At 43.5% G+C, this 23,816-nt stretch overlaps 1 protein-coding gene across 2 annotated transcripts in view; it reads right to left on the reverse strand.

Moving 5' to 3' along the window:
• Window positions 1-258: 258 nt before the first annotated feature.
• FOXN2 (forkhead box N2) overlaps window positions 259-23,816 on the reverse strand; it is a 223,044-nt gene continuing 199,486 nt past the window's right edge. For both annotated transcript variants that reach the window (XM_069608411.1, XM_069608412.1), the window contains exon 6: window positions 259-4,330. In XM_069608411.1, the coding sequence (XP_069464512.1) occupies window positions 3,804-4,330 (527 nt within the window). In that variant the 3' untranslated portion in view covers window positions 259-3,803. The remainder of the gene's footprint in view (window positions 4,331-23,816) is intronic.

Consider the following 23,816-nt stretch of genomic DNA (forward strand, 5'->3'; position numbering starts at 1 on the left):
ATCTGAGTCAGAGCCATCACCACCAAGCCATTCGGACTGAGACTCACCAGGCTATTTGCTAATGCATCAAATCACAAACACGTAATTAACTGTTGCAATGAGGAAATCCTGAATTCTCAAAAACCTAAATAAAACAGGGTATCCTTAGTCTGTGTTCATCTTTGCTCTTACAAGTTGTGTTTGCGTGAATCATTAAGTGCATCATTTAATAGATCATCATGACTGCAAAATGAGAATAAATAACTAGCAAAAGTCAAATGATATAAAACAAAGTTTATTCTACAATACTTTATCATTATGCATATCTTTGGTAAAAATAAATTTTATAAACATTTTAATAACAGAGGTTAGCATACAAAAACTAAACATCTGTAAACTGTCTTTAAATGGGCAAAATAAACAATTTAAACTGAAAAGGGGTCATGACTGGTGCTCTACTGGCAGTTCTCCCCACTTAACCCACTATCCTCCCCTAAATGAAAACTTTAAGCTTTCTCAACATAAGCTAAAAGGGAGTAGTCAACATTTGTCGCTTTGAAAAGAAAGCATTTTACAATTATCTTTTAAATAAATAATCGTTACACAGAATTGGCAATGACATCGGTTCCATTTTTACAACAGAACAGCAAACATAATACTTTCCATTTTTTAAATTAAGCACTTGTTTTAGGTCAAAGTAATGAAAAAGGCAATGGCACTGGCAGTGGATCAGGAAGCATGTGCTTTATGCAACAATGGCAGGCAGAACAATTAAAACACTACATTTTCTTTCAATAAATATTGTGGCTAAGCCATTATTAACATGCGTGCTTCCTTTCAAACCGAAGCACCTCATTTTTAAACCTTTGAAAAGTTGCAAAACATACAACCCATTTTAACAGAGGATGCGATTTGAAAAATAAAAGCACCTCACTGTATGAAAAGGAAACGGATGACTGACGGAACACTTAAGCACTCCAGTCTAATGTGTCCTCAGAAAGGTACAAGCCTAATTTTACACAGGCATCGTACATTTCTTTTTTCACTCAAAATTACATATGGTTCTTAAAAACACCCTACTTTTAGTGTATGTAAATAGGTTTAAGCCAACAATTTGGTATGAACCCTTTACAAATTATTAAACCAACGGAAAGGAAACTCGAACACTACATTTTGTACACCAATTTACATATTTACACATTTGTATGTACATAAACAAACCATGAGGAAAATAAAATGAGGAAAAGACTGCCTTTGGAAGTGAAAAATGTAGCAGAACTCAAAGTCGAAAAAGTAGCGATGCACCACAAACAAGCAGGTAATTCTACCAAGCACTGCAATTTGAAGGAGGGGCTGTTACGACAGAGTACCCGATTGTACGACAGTATGCACATGCCCATGCAGTTAGTTACAACAGACTTTCAGGGAACCAGTAGGACAAGAAAGGTTTACAATACAACACCGGAAAATGGGAAACACTTCCACTGCCTCAAAGTCAATAGCTGTGTTAATGGGAAATCCAATCCGAGTGGGATGCCGCACTAGGTTTCTCAAAAAAAAACATCTTTGCCTCACAATTAGTGGGCTCTGCAGGTTTACACGATTTATTCACCCAAAAATAAAAAAACTTTTTTGGGTGGCAGACCGATATTTAACAGCATGTATAAGATCAAAGTCATTGACTTTGGTGAGAATTGTTGGGCCACTGGATGCATAACTGGGAAAGCGACAGAGGTAATATCCAAAATAATGCTATTTGAGCATATCTGGGAATTGGAGAATAGCAGCACTTGTAGTACGTGTGTATATATATATATATGTGTATATATATATATATATATATATATATATATATATATATATATATATATATACATACATACATATACACACACACACATTATATAATAAACATGTTTGGAAAACTGAAAGGGATGGAAGCCTTTTCTTTGCCATAAAAAGGTAAACTAGGTTTGCTTTTTGTTAGGCTGAGGAAAAGTGCCTGAGCACAAAGTAACAGGCTACAGATCGGTTTTATTTATTGGAGTTGCATTAGAGTAAATCTCAACCGTTGAACACAGTTATGGCAATCAATAATTGATCAACAGGTTGACACGGAAAAAGATAGAATATGTTACTTTATTGGCATTGTGATGCACGGAGAACTATTGAGGGAATTAACAAGGTCCTGTGGCAGCATGAATAAAAGTGGCACTTGCAATAAGCGTTCAACACAGCAAGCCAAGAGGTGGAAACCAAGTTCCATTTCTGTAAACACTCTTAATATGATCGAATGCTTTAGAGAAGCATTTCCCATTTGAAAAACGCTTTGTTACAGAACAAAAATCTCTTTTCAGCATACCACTTTTTGGAAGGATACATCCATGAATGGAACATTAGTAAGATATTAGGAATATTTTTCACCACCTTCAAGTTGCTCCAAGGGATGAAAAGCTTAAAATTAACTTTCAAAACTTGATAAGACCACTACTAAAACAATTGGCGTGCACCAGTTCTAGTGTCGGAATCACAGCAACATGCTATCCCTCAGAAAATAGAACAGCTCTAATGGCCATCAGATCCCCCACTCCACCCTCACCCCCAATTGAGAAATCAAAAAATCTCTGGGCTTTACCAACATTAACAGAAGTGCTGCTTAGAAGTGCTAGATGTAGCAAAGGATCAGTGTCAAATCCACAGGTTATCCTTTTGTTACATTTTTAAAAGATGTTTTTAATTCCAATTTGGAGTATACGCAAAAGATCTTGGTGTCAAAGTTCAGTGGTACTATTTAACCTATTCTTCTCTGCCTCCAACGCATGGATTTAATTTCATCCATAAAAAAAACAACCATTAGCAGGTTTTTAGATGAGAAAGAAATCCAGATAAATGAATTACTCCAACATACCGATCTTGGGATATGAAATTCTGCAGTAAAAGGGAGACTGACGGATGAGAAAGCACTTTGAGCCACAGTTTCATGATAGACACAGGACCAACACAAAGAAGCATGAACAAGACGTCTGCTACTGGGTAGAAAGCTTTTCATGATCGACACAGGACCAGAACAATGAAGTGAACAGGAAGCATTCTACCGGGCATAAAGGTTGCCAACGAATCATAATTTTCACCATCATACACAACAAACCGAATTCACAAGTGGTACACAAAGAGGGGCCAGAGTTAGGATTTGCATCAAAGTGCCTTCAGCCAAGTAATAAAACATGAAACACAGCCATTGTGCAGTCAGACCACTTATTGACGTGCAGTTATCCCAAAGTCCAGTTGTCGATGTGTGCATCAACTTCATGGTCAAATTTCACCTGTAACATGAAACTCTTCACTGGTTAAATTAAACAGCCACATAGGTCCCATTTCCACAACCTTACTTCTCAGACAAAAAAAAATAAAATCAGTTTCTTTTCGCCATTTATCCTTGTAAATTGGCAACACTTAGGTAATACTGCTCTATTCAGCTAGGAGGAGGTTTGAATAATCTACACAATTTATGTAAAAGAGGACAGTCCCAGAGTTTGTTACACCAGTATGAAAAGTTAGTAAGGGGAAAGGTTATATTCTTCCATCAAGGACAGTTCTTCTCCCTAAAATGTTTGTGATCAAACTGTACACTTGAAGGGGTCAACGAGTCTTGCATCTTTCGTGCACCGCAAAGATAAAATCAACAGTTCTTGGCAATGATACAAAAAAGGCCAAACTATAGTTACTGCAAACAAACCGCGAATAAGTCCTTTTATGGCTTTGATCTCCTTTGTAAAGGACAACAGTAGAAGAGTATTGCCACACTAAACAACAAAACAGGGCGATTACTGGTACTGCCAGGTTTTCCTCTGCTTTTGACTTTGTGTCTTAGCATTTAATAGGGAATCCAAACATGTGCGAATGCCAGCCAGGTGAAGTAGAGACCCTGCTGCTTCTTTGAGCTCCTCATCAATATCTGGACGTGAGACCTTGTGATTTTTCTTGCCAGGTTGATCTTGGTCAGCAGTGTCCACATAAGGCTGTGATGCATAGCCACTGTCCCCAAGTGGGTCCTCCTCCGAATCAATATCTGTCTCTTCTTCGCTGTGAAATCCTTCGCTGCCATCACTTCCAGCATGGCTAGTCTTTGGGATAAACTCGTAGACCTCATCAAAAGAGGACAAGGAAGACACACTGGACCTTGAGTCGCAGCGCTGGGAGGCCTCCCCACTTGCACTGTAGTTGTGATCCTCCTTTGGATCAACGGCAGCAGGATCATTTTCATTCAGGCTGAGAGCAGTAGTGCTTTTGAAAGCATTGGAGTAACTTCTCTTCTTGCCGAGCGTTGCTGTAGGAGACTGTTGCTGCTCACCTAATGGAGAAAAAAAGTCATTAAAAAGGACACCGGTATCGTATGTTTTATACTCAAAGTAAATCATTTTACTGAACGATTTTAAGGAAGCAAAAACAATTCACATTACTTTATCAAATTACGAATCAAATAAAAACATGGACATGTTAAAGAAAAATATGTTTGTATCAAAGGAACGTGGAGCTCAACAGTACAATCAAAAGTTAACATCCCCTGTTGGGACATTCCCTAATGGATTCATCAGTTAAGATCGGTTAAGAACCTGCACAGGCAAAGCCAGTAGGGTCAGCGTTTTCCCCCTCTTAAAAGGGGTCATTTATCTGATGTATCCATTTATGTGTGGTTGTGTGGAAGGTTAATGTAAGAATGCAGAATAGAAAGTGCAGTGGTGCAAGCTTCTTTCACACGGAAGACGCAATGCACAATTGATTACCTAACACAAATGTGTGATAGTCACTCACCATAGTACTCCCCAGTCCAAAGCCCCTTTTCCCTCCATACTTATGGGATAGCCTCCTTAAGAAGGAGACAGGACAAAAGCATACTGCACCACAACAATTCGAAGCAAAATGTTGCATGGTGTGCATGTGCACATGCTACTAACATTTCATCTGCGTGAATAACTAGTCTTATTATATGGGCTGCGGGAGGAGTTCTATAGATGAAAGGGAACTACATACTAGGAGTATGGGGGTCACTATGGGAAATACTGCCGTCACCTAATGGCTAGGGACTGATCCAGAAATGGAGGTTAGAGTTGCCTCACGAGATGCTTAAAATCATTCAACAGTAACAAAATAAGAGTATGGACCTACAAAACGATGCTAGGCTAATCAGTGAAGTGGACTGAAAACTGGTGCAGAGAGGTAGGACAGCTTTTCCAAAGTCCTACCAAGACTTCATAAACCATACAAGTAGGTAATACAGAATCTCCAAGTCTTAGTACAAGACTGAACCACCTGAGATGATGTTAGCAATGACAGCAGTCCAGCTTATTTTAGGAGGGAGAGAGGGCTGTAGATAAGCACTGAAGAAATTGCAGTATACAGATTGGTCAAAAGAAAAACGAATACACTATGAACTGTAAAAATAATGGCTTCTTATAAATACCTTTCCAAAGATTTATCTTTGCCTACATGTAAGTCCTGTTACATATTATATAACCAATCATAAAAACCAACTCAATACTTAGTTTACAAACCAAGGTATAACCTTACTTAGAAGGGCAGTCAGCAAGTCAAGGTGAATGAAACATAAATTTACATATTCAGAATAGCAATATGCTATTTTTGGGGAGTAAAACCAGGTGAGTTATACTTTTAGAATACAGTAAGTAATTCAAGGGCAGCAGACCCAATTGGTCCTAACTTAGAGTTATTCAGTTTCAAGGATCACCTAGTTAGACCAACACTGTTATAAGTATATCTTGCAAAATATGCAACTTTCTTCTGTTAGGAATGGATACAGTTACAACACCACTATTACTTTTGCGAACAGTTCAGAGCTAGTAAAATATCCCATACTTTTCAGAGGGGCAGTCAGCTACTCATGGACAAGTAATAACCTAGTAATCCATTTTAGAAGTGTACTAAAGCAATTCAAGGTAAGCATAATCCAACATTACAGTTTTAGAAGAGCAGCAGCTATTTCAAGGTGAGTAAACCCGATTGGTAAGTTCATACTCTCATTCAGTTTAGAAATGATAAAACAGTACAAACTCAATTCCATTTTAGAAGAGTGAAACAATTTCAAAGCAAACAAACTAACGTATGGGCTGCAAGCAACTCAAATGTACGTATTAACTTCAGGACACTTTGTAACTCATTCTGATCAGGAATCAAAATTACACAACACATTTACAAATAAGTACTTTTCAACACTTTCAAGACAGAAACATTAACTTTTAAAGTCCTTCCCTATTCTAGGGCGTGAGTGTTATGTTCGTGACAATTTTTCTTAAGTCCAACTAAGGGCTTCATAAAATAATATCTGAGGCAGTACAAAACTCCACTTAAGAACATATGGTAGTGTAGACAGAGTAGTATGGCTTATCGAGAGAGAGAGAGAGAGAAGAGAATCTAGAGAGAGATTAGAGAGAGTATCTAGAGAGAGATTAGAGAGAGTATCTAGAGAGAGAGAAATTAGCATATGTATGATCCAAAGAAACACTAGGTATTGTAAAAATAAATTGTTTATTTAAATACAAGTAGGCCAGCCAAGATAAGTCCTGGGTAAGTAACTACTATAACATCTCCTATAAACGCAATTATAAAACCCAACACAATACCTATGGTCTACAAACCAATGTATAACCTTATTTAGATTACAATCAGCAGTCAAGGGGAGTCAAATCGACAACACATTCAGAATGGCATTAAGCTACTCTTCGGCAGTAAATCCAGGTTAAGTATACTTTCAGAATACAATCAGTAATTAAAGGCTAGTAGGCCCTTTTGGTCCCAAAATACAGCGGTATTCAGTTGTAGACACTTAATTAGGCCAACACGGTTACAAGCATATCTTGCAACATGTATAACTTTCTTTAAATAATGGATACAGTTACACACCAATGTTACTTTTTAGAACACGGTTCAGAGGGAGTCAACTTGTATATTACCAAGAGGCCTAAAGCTACTCGAGCATAAGTACACACAGTGAAACTTCAGTCAGGCAAGTAAGAGCACTTATTTTAATTAACTTCGCAATATTACAGTTCAATAAGAGCAGCAGCTATTCAAGGTCAGTAAGTAACCTATTCTACTTTTCAGAGGGGCTACAAGGAACTCAAAAGGTGAGTATTAACTCCAAGACTGTTTTAGAAATGCACTTAGCAGATCAGGAAAAGCAAAACCCAATATTAACAGAGCACACAGCTAATCAAGGTGGGTAAATCCTATTGGAAGGCTTTTACACTCATTCACTGTAGCAATGATAAAACACTACTGTTAGTCAGAATTCTCAGAAATGTGCTAATTCCTTCCACCTTAGAGACCCCCAGCAACTTTGTTGGATTTTGAGGACTTGATTTTTTTTTTTAACCTGGAGAGAGCGAGACCCTTTTTTCCACACACTCATGTATTTTAATGTGATTTTGAACACGGTTTCTTTTGGTTGTGGAGTCCGACAAACCCCATAGGCATCACCTTTTACATTGGGTCACACAGCACCTTCAGTGCAGTGGCCTAGGGAAGTCTTTCAGATTTCCCAAAGGTTTAAATACCTTCTCTTGGATAAACTACGGTTTCCAAGAGCAGTACAGTGAAATTGACTTTACTTAGATTATAACATTCTAGACCCAGCACACACTATTTTACAATAGGGTGCTGGAGGGGTTACCTAGTATCCCCCCTTTGTCTAGTTTCTCATTTAACATTTTTTATGTTACCCTTTTCTCACTGAATGGCTGGTGGCAGTGGTTTCGTTTTAACTACCGCGGTGTGCATTTACCGCATGCTGCGTTCACAGCTGCAGTAAAGCACCCAAGGGTGCCATTTTTGTCAAAATGGCCCTGATCTTTTTCGCCATTTCTTTGTGGATAGGTCCTTCTCTAGATTTACTCTGCGTACCAAGCTAGGTCTGGGCCCATTGTTCGCTTTGCCTTTGGTGGGATTCATGAGTGAAGCCCGCCTGTGGCTTCAGGGTGTCTGGGGTAGGCAGGAAGTGATGGAGGTGCCCGAAACTCCCTGTGCTTAGTCTCCTAGGAGACCCAAATGCACTCCGATTGGCCAGCTAACTGTCTGGCAAGGACAGTCACCCTGCTGGGTGACTGACAGCTAGGCTGGAATGAATGGGAGAGAACTGAATAAGAGGCGAGGCTTTTGGCTTGGAAGGCAGTCTTGACCACTGGACGTAGGAACCGAAGAAGAGCTTGAAGAGGACGCCTGCTGCAACTCCTGGAATGTTGGTTCGCCCGGTGAAGCCCTGCTGCAGTGCCAAAATGCCAAGTTCGCATCGACAGAGAAGCCCCTGCAAGGACGACTTCTTCCCTTGAGTTGGTGGGACCAATCAACTCCAAAGTAAGCCACCTGGACATCCATCTCGGAGCTGGTTGAATTTCCAGAGTGGCTGCAGGAAACCATAAAGACAGGGAGAGGAACACCAGATTGTGTGCGTTGCTTTTAAGTTGGCCAAGTGCTCCAAGAAAATAGACTGACGGGGCCTGAGCCCCCTCAACAGAGTGTGGGACCCCAGAAGCAAGAAAACTCCATCTCGACAGCCAGGAACTGCTGTGTTGCTATTTGCGGTAGACGCAAGGAGTTGAAACACTGAAAAGCCACTGAAAGTGAATTTTACCAGTTGCACGTTTTGACCATCCCAGTGCATTGAAGGACTCCCCCCAACATCCTCCCTTTTGCAGAGCTGCAGATCTGCAGAGCTGCATATGAATAGGTGTCATCTGCTGCATCTTTTCTTCATTTTAAAATGGTACTTCTTGCTGTAGAGTTGCTTGCATCTTCTACCACTCACGAGTCTAATCAGCTTGTGGCCCTACATTTGATTCTTCTTTTCTTCAAAGACTTATGAACCATTGTGCAAAGACTTTTCCATTACCATAGGCGTTTCATCCTATGTAAAACGTTTGCACATGGACTTTGGCTTAGCCTATTGTACTGAATGACTTTCTGGATGGATCCAAAAGTATTTGCCTGTTTAAGAATGTTTGTGATCTCTTGTATGTTCTGAATAATATTTTCCTTTGACTTATTACTATATGATCCTAAATGCAACAGTGATATATTAAAGTCCCCAGCACCCTAGCAATTGAAGTCACATGTGTAGGTAGTGTCTGTGGGCCATCCCAAAGGGGTATCTACTGATTGAGAGATATTAAGAGTGTATTTCAGTGCTACTATTATATTGCTTCCTTCTGAAGAAGGATTATTCTAACCGACTGATAGATAAATGTTTATTCAAGAAACCTTGAGTGTAAGAGTTTATTTGAATACTTGTAACTGTAAATCTGTGTAACTCCACTACAGCTCACACTGACCCCTCTTGAGATAAGCCTGGCTGCTCAACACGCTACCAAAACTGTAGTACAAGCTTATACCAAAGGTTGGGTTTCCTATACCTGTAGTCAGAGTTGTTAGTAGTGTTGCCAGAGGGTACTGCATACAAACTTTGCCTAACAACTACCAACTCTATTACTATTTAGAAGCGTGAACCACAATGCAAAGCTAGTCAAATAACGTAATACTTTTTAAAGGAGCAACAAGCAACCTAAAAGGTAAGTATTAACTTAGGCACTTTGTAACCTACTCTATTGCAGAGATACAGATACAATACTAACTCATTTACAAACAAGTACTTTTTACATTTGTTATACATTCAAGACAGAAGCCTGATCTTTTAAGTCCTTCCCTAGTCTATAGCATGAGTTTTCTCAGAGGCAGACGAGGGACCCTAGCGGTCTAGGAGCCAGCTGTAGGTAGGTCACGATAGAGTTCCAGAGGATATCTCTTCAAACACGTATGTATTAGCTTCAGAGTGTTCTGGGACGTCACAGAAGGCACACTATATGCGTTCCAGCATTAGGCCTGGGCGAATACCCAGCCACACAAATCGCCCACTCAGCCTCACAGGATACACGCAGGACTTCATGTAAGCATTATCCAACCCAACACAGTAGCTTAGGAGAAAATAAGATGGATGAAGCAACACAGGATCCAGTCTTTGGGTTCTTGGTCTGGACACTGAAGAAATGGACACTGAAGGAAAACTGGGAGCAGTCATCAACAGAGAAGGCTTCCAACAAAGGATTCTTCTGATTCTCGCGGTTGGTGCCTTTTACAGGAGCCAGATGAAGAACGAATATCGCTGGCCGGATTCTCTTCACTCTCTCTTGGTCCTGCACTCTGGTGAGGGGACCTCGGGGATTCAAATCGTGTCTCTGGAGGTCCAGCAATCTGACTTTGTAAGACCATGCACTGCACTCAGGCTCGAGGTCCCTGGGTATTAGCGCTTAACAACCCAGCAAGGTCAGTCACGTTGTGCAGGTCTTCTCAGGACTAGTGGATCTCACCAGCCTCTAGGTAGGAGTTGTATTCAGGACTCCCAGGTCGCTTGGAAGGAAGGGTTACATCAGGCTCCGGTTACACAGCAGGCATTCCGGTCGCTGGAAAAGGTTACAGCAGTTTTTTCATCTTCCTTTTTTCGGATTTGGTTCCAGTGGTCAACTTTTCAGCAGCTTCAAGGATCGGAGTATTTATAAGGGATTACAGCACAACTTCTGCAAACTCTATATGCAGTTTACAGAAAGGGGCGTTCTGGATGTCCAATCGGCACAGATGGTTTGTTTACTGTATAACAAACACATTGGTGCACTTGTAAAATCATGTATGTGTGATCGCACAGCGTTTTTTTTTTATAGACATAGTACTTTGTAAAGTGTATTCTTCTTGGAGATCAAACCACAGTGAATTAAATGATGCTAGATGTATCTGTATCTATGGAGAATATCACTACGTTTGTGTTATAATTGAATGTCGATATAAAAACTGGTTGATGTTCCAAAAAGTGTTGATATGGGTTGGATCAAATTATTTATCTGAAGAGGGCGAGTATTAGTCCGGGAACAACCCTGTTTAGTCACAAATAGGACGTTCTATATTAGATTTATGTGGAAGCCAGGGGAATTTTAGTGTTTTACGGGTGCTGTGTTGTAGGCTGCATCAGCCGCTTTGGCTGGTGGACAAAGCCTGTGTTAGGGAGAATTCTCAGAAATGTGTTAATTCCTCTCTACCTTAGAGACCCGCAGCACTTTTGCTGGACTCTAGGACTTTTTAATTTTTAACCTGGAGAGAGCGAGACATTTTTCGCACTCTCTCATGTATTTTTCTGTGATTTAAACACGGTTTCTTTTGGGGTTGGACTCTGACAAACCCCATTAGGCATCATGTTTGCATTGTGACACACAGCGGCGCCTTCAGTGCAGTGGCACAGGGAAGTCTTAGATTTCCCAAAGGTTTAAATACCTTCTCTTGCTGAGACTACTGTTTCCAAGAGCAGTAAAGTGATATTGACTTCACTTACATTTTGTAACTTTCTAGACCCAGCACACACTATCTTACCATAGGGTGCTGGAGGGGTTACTTTGTATCCCCTTTGTCTAGTATCTCATGTAACATTTTTAGTTACCCTTTCTAATTAATGGCTGGCGGCAGTGGTTTACTTTTTACTACCATTGTGCGTTTTTCCCGCGGGCTGCATTCGCAGCTGCAGTAAGGCACCCATGGGTGCCCATTTTGTCAAAATGGCCCCGTCTTCTTTTTTCGCCATTTCTTGCTGGAAAGGTCCTTCTTGAGATTTACTCTGTGTGCCAAACCAGGTTTGGTCCCTTTGTTTGCTTTGTCTTTGGCGGGATTCACGAGTGAAGCCCACCTCTGGCTCCAGTATGTCTGGCAGGAAGTGAGGGAGGTGCCCAAAACTCCCTTTGCTTAATCCCCGGGAATGCACCCTCAGGTGATTGGCACCTACTACTCCCTTGAACACCTCTTACCTCCCACACCCTCCCCACTGCTGCAATATTGTAAGTTGATCTTTATACTGTTTTCAGGTTGTGGTTCAATTGTCATCTTATGCTTGCTGTAGGTTTATTTGTTCTCATGTAAAGCACTTTGGGCTATATGAATTCAATAAAATACAAATACAAATACATGAGAATCCTGAGGAGAAAGGAATGTTTGAATGTTTGTCGTATCAGGCCCTCTGAAGTAAAAGACTTTGAATGGCAAAGGGACTTGGTACAGAAGGCCCCGACACAGATTTGAACTGCGTTCCTATCTGGTGTACCCCTGCTGGACATCGGCAGGGCTGCTACGTGGAGGTCGATGGCACACCTTCACAAGATTCTACTGCGTCGGCCGGGATTCAGGGAGGAGTCCAGAGTAGGCCAGGGAGTGCTTCGCAACCTGTTCGCCTGAAGGTGGGCCTGGTAAGGAGGTAAGAGATGCTTAATGTTGAGTTGATGAAATGCTTAATGTTGAGCCTTGCCACCTCCCGTGGTTGTGCATGTGTGTACTGCTATGTATTCTTATATTCATAAGCATGTGGATCCATGCCAGACCCCATGCTGGAGAAGGAACAAGTTACTTACCTGTAACTGTTCTCCAGCATGGGTCTGGCATGGATTCATACGCGAACCCTCCCGCCTTCCCCTCTGCGGCTCTTCACTTGGTCCTACTGCCACTTTACGTGCTACCAAATCTGAAGATGGCTGCCAGAGGAGGGGCTTAGGTAGAGGGCAGTCATTGGCTGGGGGCAGTATGACCCAGAGACCAGTGATTGGTTATTAGGAGAAAGACAGTTCACCAGCCTGACTGGGAATATTCAGGAGCATGTGAATCCATGCCAGACCCCATGCTGGAGAAGTTGGTGAAAGCCAAACATGACTCATAATGCCACTACTCAGTGGCTATTATAATTAAGGGTCAGAAGACGCTCCCCGTGGACAGGGCACCAGCACTTCATGACACATTTAAACGACCAGGACCCTCCAGTGCTGCCATTTGCATATCTCCTGCTCCTCAAATCTCAGAGAATCGGGGAGCCTGGTTCGGCACTGCCCGACTTCCCCCCCACCCCGCAAAGAACTGAGAAAGGCATTATTGACTGTCAAATGCCCCCATGGCCCATCTTTGGGCTCTAGAGACTGGCTGCGCCCCAAACATTTTTGCATCCAAGAACATATCCTTTTAAAGAATATGGTGTTCATTACTCGCCTTATACCCCAGATTCATTACTTATAGTGGTGCATCTTGCCATCTTTGCTGATGCTTGTTTTATTTCTTCAGTGGCTGGTTTTGTGTAATGTCTTTCTAGTTAGTTATTGTACATGGTGTGTTTAAAGTATATTTATATTCGTATAGAACCTTCATTGGACAGTCTTATTTTGGACTGTTATAATGCACTGTTTGGGATGCTAATGGACCACATCCACACCACTTTGAGTATAGCCTTCCCTTGGCCCATGTTACCATAAAATGTAGAAGGAGGTAGATCTCTTGACCACGCCTGTGTTACCTTTAGGATTTAATTGGCTCTTGGTTTGTAGAAATGTGAGGGCTGAGTAGGCGTTTTACCCTCTGTTCATCCTTGTACTCCTCCAGGGTACAAGACAACTCACCAAGCTATAATTGCGATGATTTAAGTGCTGGCCTCAGTAATCAGTCTTCAGCCAGAAGGGTACAGGTTGGGTGCCCCACTCGGGATTTGAGCTTTTGATCCTTCCTACGATGATAAACTGAGTGGCACAATAACCAATGGAAATTGGTAAATTACACATTGATCAACTGAGTTCCATTACACTTAGTAAGAAAACCATCCACTGTTTCAGGACTTCGAAAAAGAAATACATCATGGTTTGCTATAAAAAAGAAGGATTAAGTTCATATTAAATGAAGGACATGTGATGGTTGCACAGTAACTAATGGGCAAGGTAGCTCTGGCAAATTAAATAGTTGGCAGGCAAATCTGGTAAAATAGCAGATGGTCAGGCATTCAGGAGGGATGCTGTTGGTACTCTTGTTTGTTCAGAGGAGAATTGCCTAGCATTTTGGTGCTGGACTGCCCCAGGGCAGGACAAAGACTGATATGTTTGGGATATTTCTTCTCTGTGAAAGATAGTGAGCTAAAGACTCTGGGTAAGTCCCTCGTAACCAGGACTAATGTCTGGCAGAGGTACTCCCAGGACCCCCCTTGTCAATATTCAGGAGTAGTGCAGCAGCGCAGTGATTGAGGGGCATGCCTTCTGTGGGACAGAGGGTGGGGCTGAGCATGTTCTAGCAAAGTAATCCATTTACATGCATTTTGTGGTGCACCAACTGGTGTGCAGGAATTCTGGTCACAGGCCAACATGTGGATGCAAATTTAGGCATTATGTATATACAGCATTAGTACTTCAGACTTTTGCCAGCAAATGATGCAACTTTGTTTTTGCTAACAAAAAAACAAAAAATCAGATGTGCGAAATACCGTTACAGACATGCCCCATGCCATATTTTGTCACCGGTATCTGAGGCACATGTTTTTCTGGTACATGCACTAGGATGGCCAGTATTTATAATGAGCAGTGGTGTCTCATGCGGTTTTCCGCAGCAGTGGTAGATTGCAAAGTATTGGTTTGCTTCATGCAAGCTCCTAATAGGTGCGCTGTTTATTAGCCAAAATGTGTTTTTAAAATGCACAATTGGCTCGGTATCTAGAATACATTCTCGGGGGATGGATAAGATGGTGGGGGTTTGCTATACCACATTTTCTTCTGATTACTGTGCCCATGCTCCCTAAATATTGTCAAGGTGGAGTGCAGCCAACGTAGCTCTTGCACAAGATTTATCCTTGGCCTCAAGCCCAGGGACTGCATCTCTCCTGCGCTGAAATCCCTCGCTGGCTCCCCGTGGCTGCAAGGATCAAGTTCAATACCCTTTGCATTGTCCACAAGGCTTTCTGGGGCCTGGGCCCACTACCTGCTACACTCTTCCTGCGAGTGAGCAGTTTTTCCAAGCTGAGATTTGGTGGTGGGGGGAATATTTATCCTCCACAGGTGCCTCCCTCTGGAACAGCCTCCCTGCCTTTCTCTGTCTTGAACCGGATCACCTAAAGTTCAGGAACTCCTCAACGCCTTCCTCTTCGTCACCTCCTTCTCTCTCCCTCTCCTCTGCTAACCATCTCCCCCCACTTTCCTTCCCTCTAGCCGCTACTCTGCTCAGTTTGCCAACTGGCTGCTTGGTGCACCTTCAGAGCCTCACAGGTTCCAAGCTTCCTCGCCAGTCTTCTGTACTTGCCCCTGGGCCCTGCTCTGCCACAGCACTTTTGCACTCTCCGTTGTGGCCCATGAGGATGGTACCTCTTAGCACTTAACCCATGTTCTGGCTGGACCGGGTCCACCTGATCCCCATTGCCACCCTCCCCGCCCCCCAAGGCCCTGCACTTCCTGTCTATGGACTACGACCTGAATATACCAGGCCTAGTAAGCTGGTTTGTCTTGTTCTCCTATGTCTCCCATCCCATGCATGGTTGCACTTTTTTATTTAAATAAACAATCAAGTGTTTCAATCAATTGAATCTACTGCCAAGTTCATAACCATATATGCAGTCACCTCCTCCCACACCGCCACTCCCCTTAGGCCAAACTCACGAGATAGAAGACAAAGTTTGCCCCAGTTAGTGCTTTCCAGAAATTGCATGTTTGCCCACAAATCATAGTTTAAGAAGTCAGTCTGAAGTTTAACTGGTTACATTCCCTCAGAGAAGTCTTCCTGGCACAGATTAAATTGGCTGATTTTAATACGGCTTGCCTACCTATGGAGAAGAAAATCTTATCCAGAGATGAGGTGGCTGGAGTTTTGACTTTTCCACTGTCCTCATACCCTCCCTTTTAATTCCATTCTGGTGCTGGTGGCATGTGATTGGGTATCAATCTCTAAAAAGGTATAAGTGGGGAGTATCCAGCTTTCCATGCCAACTTGAAGGTCAGACTGGAGAATCCAAGCTGACGTATTAGAATGTATGAAGCACACACAAATGGGGCAGCTCTAGCCAGACAATACTTATTAACTATAAAAACAAAACAGAATCCAGCCAAATACTTAACAGCTGTAAGGCAATCGAGAGTGGAACAAGAAGATCAACCTAGCTAATACAGGTGCAGCTTTAAAGCTCTACAAAACACTTATGAATATGGCATCTAGTAGCTTCCAGAAAGTGTCAGGCCTTAACATTTAAATACTATGCATAGTTCACTCAATCCTTTTCATTTGGGGCTACAGGGAGAACTTGTCAGGAGAGGTAAGGTAAGGCTAGCAGATAAAAGTTGACAAACTGGGCTGCATGTACTACAACAGGTGATGTGGTCATTTAACGATAAAGATTAAAAGGGATGGTTCGCCCAAAAATGTTATTTCAAAAATAGATAGGCAATATTAAAATAAAAAAACGACTGGCATTTTTTTTTCCAAGTCCCTATGTAAAATTGAGCAATTCAAGCTCAAAATTTGCAAAAGCAAGCACATGGGTGCATCCATTTTGTGAAATGGATGCCCGCCTGTGCTGGCTTTTGTGGCACTAATGAAGGAAAAGCCAGCCAGCTGTAGTAAACAAAAGCTACCACTGGGTGGCTTTTCCTTCATTGGTACCGGGACTCGGAGGATGCGGACCGGAGACTACAGGCAGAAAAGCTGCAGCTGCATCTCGGTAAATGCTATTCATTTTTTTTTTTTAAATAAGCACCAGTTGCGGTTTGGAGGAGCCCGGAAAACTTAGAAATAAAACTGCAGCTTTAAAAACGTTGTATTTATGTTTGTGGTAGCTTTTGAAGCGACCGCAAACATAAATACAATGTTATTGTGTTTGAAAACGCTGCGGTTTTTCTTTCTAAGTTTCTCAGGGTCCTCCGAGCCTGAGAAACTTAGAAAGAAAAACCGCAGCGTTTTCAAACACAACCGCGCTGTGTTTCTGCCTAAATCTGCTTTCCCATTTGGGGCTCTCAGGCTTTCTGTGGGGAGCCCTAGAGCCCCAAATGGGAAAGCAGATTTAGGCAGAAACACTGCAGCATTTAGCATTTCCCATTTGGGGCTCTCGGGGCCCCCCGTGGGGAGCCAGAGAGCCCCAAATGGGAAATCAGCTGTAGGCAGAAACACCGCGGCATGTAAACACAACCGTGTTGTGTTTCTGCCTGCCTTGGCTTTTACTTTGGGTCTCCGGTGCTCTCCTGGCGGAGACGCAATCTCCTTCTCTGCCTGGCGCTGTGGAGACAAACAGCTGGTCTGTTTTTCTTAGCTGTCTGGTCTTGTCTACATAGAGGAGCACCCTCCTCACATCTAGTGTGTGGAGTTTTACCTCAGCTGAGCTTTTGGGTTCTTGGAAAAAAGCTGAAGCTCAATAGACTGGTTAACATGGAATTTTGAAATAAACTTAGGTGAAAACCTAGGGTGTGTTCGTAGGACCAGTTTGTCCTTATGTATAGTAAAGAAAGGATCCTGCACTGACAGAGCTTGGATTCCACTGACCCTTCTTATGGAAGTGATAGCTACTAAGAAGGCAGTTTTATAAGTCAAATGTTTGAGACTAGATTTGTGCAAGGGCTCGAAGGGAGGCCCCATGAGTTTAGTAAGTACCACATTAAGGTCCCAACCTGGTGGTGGTTTAGAAATTGGAGGGTGGAGTCTCTTTACCCATTCCATAAATGCTTTAACTACTGGCACTTTCCACCATGATACCTTGTTATGGGAAGTGATGTAGGCTGAAAAACCTGACAGGTGTACTTTAAGTGAGTTAAACACTAAACCTGCATCCAATAGGTGGAGCATATAGGTGACAACATTAGAAGGAGTACAATCAACTGGGTTGATTTGTTTGTTCTGGTACCAATTAACGAATCGTTTCCATTTGTCATAATAGTGCCTTGTGTTTTTGATTCTTTCAAGATATCCATACATCTCTGGGGTAAATTGAGATGTCCGAACTCTGACTTCAGGAGCCATGCTGCCAAGTTCAATGAGTTGGGCTGAGGATGCACTGTTAGCCCCTCGTGCAGGGAGAGTAGGTTGTACCGGCACGGAAGTTTGATGGGGGTCGCACACTGCCAATTTGCTTAGGTGTGGATACCATGGTTGCCTCGCCCACATAGGAGCAACTAGGATGAGCATCATCGGTTCCAAGTGGATCTTGTTCACCACTTTCCTCAGAGGGGGTTGGTGGAAAAGTGTAGGCAAACATCCCTGACCAGTTCATCCATAGAGCGTTCTCCTTGGAACCTGGCTGGGGAAACCTGGACGCGAAGTCTAGGCATTGACGATTTTCGCTTGTGGCGAATAGGTCCATAGTTGGAGAACCCCACCGGGAAGAGGTGTTCTACAACCTCTTTGTGTAGACGCCACTCGTGTTCTTCTGGCAGGGGGTCTCTGCTCAGTGAGTCTGCTAGAGCGTTGAGTTCCTGAGTGCCCATCTCCAGATTTTCTGTGCAAGTCTGGATAGATTTGGAGATCGTGTACCCCCTTGTTTGTTGATGTAAAACAGTGTGGTGCTGTCTGTTAGGATCTGCACCGACAGACTTGTTCAATGGGGTTCGAATGCTTGTAGGGCTTTGAACACTGCAAGAAGTTCCAGCACGTTGATGTGGTTCTGCGCCGTAGAGTGTGACCACAGACCCTGAGCTGTGTGGTGAAGGTAGTGTACACCCCACCCTGCTAGTGAAGCAACTGTTGTGACCACTGCTTGTACCTCCGGATCGTAGAAGGGTTTCCCCTAGACCAGATTTTCTCTCGTCCACCAGCGAAGGTTTTATACTAGTGTTGGCGTAACGACCACTAGATCGTCCCACTGACAGCTTGCCTAAGACCATTGTTTCACCAACCACTCTTGTATGGGACGCATGCGCAGGCGCGCATGGGGAACCAGGTACATGCAAGATGCCATCATGCCTTTTAAACGCATTGCTTTGCGTACCCTTATCTGGCGGGCGGCCTGATGCAGTAACAAATTCTTTCCTCTTTCCTCTTAGGGAAAGACTAACCCTTCCTCTGTGTTTAGAAAAGCTCCTAAGAACTGTTTTGAGGTGCTGGGCACCAGGCTTGATTTTTTCTCGTTGATCGAGAAGCCCAATTGAAAGAGGAGGTTAATTGTTGCTTGAATGTTTTGTCTGCAAATCAGGTGATTCCCCTGTTATGAGGCGGTCGTCCAAGTAAGGATACACTGGGATTGCCTCCCTGCGCAGGTGCACTGCCACCACCACCAGTACCTTGGTGAATACACTTGGAGCCGAGGCTATTCCGAAGGGCAGCACCTTGAATTGGTAGTGCTGGTTTGCTATCTTGAAACGCAAGAACCTTCTGTGGGCTGGAAGCATTGGAATATGAAAACAGGCATCTTTCATATCCAGTGTTGCCATGTAATCCCACTTTTTTAGCAGCGGGATTAATTCTTGTAGTGTGGTCATGCAGAATTTTTGAGGCTTGACATACTTGTTTGCAGGCCTTAAATCTAACACAGGGCGCATTGTTAAATCTTTTTTGGCTACAAGGAAGTAAGTTGAATAAATACCCTTGTTTACCTGGTTGCCCTTGACCACTTCTATGGCGTCCTTTAATAGAAGTGCTGTAATTTCCTCTAGAAGAATCCGTTGATGTTCTTCTGAGTGTACCTTTTGTCTCGGGGGGTGATCGCAAGGTCTTTGAAGAAGTTCTAGCCCCCTGCTACCGTTGACAGCACCCATCTGTCTGATGTAATACCCTCCCATGCATGGGTGAAGTTGGAAATTCGTCCTACTGGAGATTCATGGGAGGGTTCCTGGAGCAGAATGTTACTTGCTCTGAGGTGGCGTGCCACCTCGGGCTTGGCCTCTGCCCCGAGTACCACAACCTCTTTGTTGTCCTTGCGGAAAGCCTTGAAAAGATTGTCCTTGGTTATTACCATAGGAACTCTGACACTGGTTGTATCCAGATCCCCTTTGAGAACTGTCCTCGAAAATGGTGAAAATTGCCATTGCCCCTCTGACCCGTCGATTTGTTTGTGAGCTGGCCTAAAGACTCAAGTGTCTCGTATTCGTCTTTAGCAGTTTTTAATGTGTCTTCTACCGTTTTTCGAAAGAGCGCATCTTTTTTCACCGGCATATTGGTTAAGGTGGCTTGCGTTTCCGGCCTGAAGCCTGATAGGCGAAGCCTTGCGTGTCTCCTAATGATAGTGCCTTCCGCAATGATTCTACCTGCATTGTCTGCTGCGTCAAAGTTTGACTTTAGGAGACAGGTAGACACTGCTCTACCTTCTGCTGCCACCTGGGCTAATTGGGATTTAAGTGGCTCAGGTGCGGAAGAAAGTAATGAGGAAACATCGTCCCACTTGTGGCTGTTGAAGCTTGCCAGCAGTGTAGCATTATTTGCAATGCAAGTTTGGTAGGCTGCAGAAGAGCCTACATTCCTTCCCATTGCGTAAATCTTTTTGATCTCCTTGTCTCGAGGAGCCTCGGAGGAAGCAACGGGAGTGCCTGCTCTCTTTTGTGTGGTGGTAACCACGAATTAGTACTGTTTTAACTGTGCTCTTATGTAGAAGGGGGTCAGAAGGTGCCAGTCTGAAATGTTTCTATACGCGGGTTAACAGCCCGTGTAAGGTTGGATTCTTCACTGTATAGACTTTAATATTGGAATAAATTGTCCTACAGTCTTTTTATCTCCCAACAATTGCTCAGTGAAGTCTCTGCCTTCTACCACCTCTTGGGTATCTATGTGTAAGTGTTCTGCCGCTTTAGTAAGAACTTTGATGAGTAGTGGTTGGTTGTCTATGGGAAGAGTCTACTACTGGAGGATCCCGATTAATGGGTGAATCCAAGGGGTAAATGTTGGCCTCCTGGTCTGGGTCTTCATCGTCCCCCTCATAGAACTCTAAGTCCTCATCTATAAGCAAAGGATCTGATGCATCAATAAACGAAACATCCTCCTGTTCTTCTGGATGGATTTATGGGTCATACAGATCTAACACTCTGCCCTGAGTTGGTACATCAGTACAAACCTTTTTTGATGGTGGTTGAGACAGGGATTTGGGAGCCCAAGGGGGCTGAGGCGAGTGGGGTGGTCTGAAGGCTTAAAAGCTGACTAGGGTACTTTTCAAAGAAATTCACAATAAAAGACAACCTACGCATAACTCTGTCGATGTCTTCTGCAGACCAATCTTTCGAACTTGGAATTATATTTTCGGGCTCGGGAAGACCCAGGTCTTCATTGGTGGATGGGATAGGCCTAGGGTCTTTAGGTCTCCCCTTGGATAAATCCTCTGAATGGGAGGTTTTTGAATGTGTCTTATGGTATTTGTCCCCACCCTGGGTCCCAGAGGAGAGTGAAACTGACTTCTTTGGGCCTGACGTCTTGCTATCTGAAGAACGTCGAATTTCGGGTGTGGGGGTCGAAGTTTCGTCTGCAGACGAATGACCCTCAGAGGTTATTCGTGAGGCACCTTTGCCGTCTTTCAACGTCTTATTGTCTTTCGACTTCTTTATTTTGTCATGCAGCGATCTGGATCTAGATTGCCCAGAGGACCGGGATTCAGTCGACCGTTCACAGGGTGCCGAGCATTTTAGAGTACTCGATTCCTCCATCGAGTGCCGACTAAGGGTTGTGTGTTTTGTGGTGTGTAAGGGGAGCGCTACCGCCGCTGGGTGTGGTCCCCACGACATGGCTGCTGGCCTGTCCTATGGGGTTGAGGGCTTGCACTTCGGTGCCCTCGCCGTCCGAAAGTGCGGCGTTGCTGCCATCGCTGAAGGCTCCTTCCGCTTCCATGGCCTGTTGCCTGGCGTGGTGGGCCCAGCGCTTAGTGGAACGGTCTTTCAACATCTTAGGCTTGAAGAGCCTACAGGCTCCACAAGACGTTTCAACGTGATCTCTCGGGAGGCAAAGGTTGCACACGAGAGGTTTGTCTACCCAGGGGAATTTACAGTTGCAGTTCAGGCAAAACTTAAATGGGGCGTTTTCCATAATACTGGGTAAAGGTGATGGCACCCGGGCGAACAAGGTGTAGGAAGGGGAGAATATGCATTCTACAAATGGCTTCATAACAATAGCCTCCCCCCTCTCTCCCTACTGTCTGGGCACTGAGGCCCGGGGCGGCCTTCCAAGGTCGTTCGGTTTGTCGCGATGATATTCGACGTAGTCTTCTTTGATTGTTCGGCATAGAAATACGAAGTCGAAGAAAGGATAGAAAGAAACTATCTTAACTAACAAAGTCAATGGCTAATTAGCCGAAAGGAACTCCGGTATACGCGTCCGTCTAGCATAGCGGAAAAAAACAATCTGAGGGACCTCGATGTGTGAGGGATCATGGGTACAGGGGACATCACACTAGGGATAGTATTACTGGCACGCCCTGTCGACGTCCATTTTCGAGTTTTGAAAACAACAATTGTAATACTCCGCAGCTTCCACTAGATGTCGGACTATGCACAGCATGTGATCTACGCAGATTCCACAAGCCTCAGAAAGATTGTTAGGTAAGAATTGGTGGAGCCACACGGTGCGAGACTACACAACACTTATCTGCTTGGTATTAGGTAACCCACCTTTTAGTATAGGTCTGTACTACACAAGTTGGTAGTGTGACTGATGCCCATCTCAAGAAGGGAAAATGTGAGCTGTAGCAATGAAATCAGTAAATACAAGTAGCCAAGTTATAGTTATTTAATGAACATAAATGTTTAAATAAGTGTTCTTCATAAAGGCAATTTGTGTAACAGTTTAAATATACTTTAAAAATATGCAGAATCAAAACAAGTTAATGGATAATCTTTGGATATGCTACTTACACACTTCCTACACCCTGAGGTGACTTCAATCACAAGGACAGTAATAGCATTTCTATATCAGACTGGTTATATTTTGCAGATTGAGGTTGCAGAAAGGTTTAGGGAAGGAAAAAGGTTAAACATGTTCACCACATATGAGCGGACACTTAATTCTTCCAATGAAATCTAGACAAGCCTTTCCCAACAAAAACAGTCCAAAACAAGTTGTCCACCTATGAGGGACAAACAATATCAAATTCAAAAGGGCTAGACGAGTTTGCAGGGAGCCAGGACAGCCAGAGTCAATTTGAAATGTTCTATGGAGCTAAGGCACTTAGAAAAAAAAGTCTTTCACAAAGTTCGAGAGTTTGTCAGAAATTACTTGTAGGGTCACAAGCTGTTAAGCTTGTGAAAGTACGGTTGGAATCAACTGTAAGAGTAAGCTACTGCAATTCCCAACTGAGAAATGCACAGCTAATAGACAATGAAGTACCCCAAGTTTAAACAGTACCGCTGGTTTGGAGAGTGGTCCAGCTGGATTCTGTCCTGTTAAAGGGGTGCAGAACAAGTGTTCCTGAGCCTCAGTCATGGGGACAGGAGGGAGGACGTCGGGAGGGCTCCTGCGGCGGTACTTGGGAGGTCATCAGCAGCTACAGGCTCTTTTCGGTTCAACAGCACTTTGCGGTTTCAGCGCCTAGTAAACACTATCGCAGATCTCAGAAAACGTTTCTCTTCCTTCACTCCTTGGGTCCTGCCCTCTGGTGAGATGACTCAAGCTCTTGTTGTGCTGCCTCCGGAGGGTCCGTAGGAGACTCCTGGAGCTTGTGGCCAGATTTCAGACATTGCACTCAACTACGGATTTCACGACCCCTGGCATTTGGCTCTTGCAGCAGCGAAGAAGTACAGTCAGTCGGTGAAGATGGTCCAGTGGAGTTTGTCTTGGGGTTAGTTGGTCCCACTAACCCAAGGGGAGAAGTCATCCCTGCTGGAGCTTCTCTGTCGAATTGAAAAAGAGTTTCAGTACAGCAGCAGGGCTTCACCGGGCAATTCAAAGGTCCAGGAGGATGCAGCAAGCTTCATTCACAGTTTCTTGGTCGGGTATTTCTACCAGTGGTCGACTGCATCTAGTCCAAAAACCTCGCCTTTTAAACAGGTTTCTCCCATTCATGCGCAGCCTAGGCTGTCAATCACACAGCAGTGTGGCCAATCAGGACTGGTTGCATTCAG

The sequence above is a fragment of the Ambystoma mexicanum genome, chromosome 4q, assembly GCF_040938575.1.
Source record: "Ambystoma mexicanum isolate Mex_15411 chromosome 4q, UKY_AmexF1_1, whole genome shotgun sequence".
In the NCBI taxonomy this organism is placed as follows: domain Eukaryota; kingdom Metazoa; phylum Chordata; class Amphibia; order Caudata; family Ambystomatidae; genus Ambystoma; species Ambystoma mexicanum.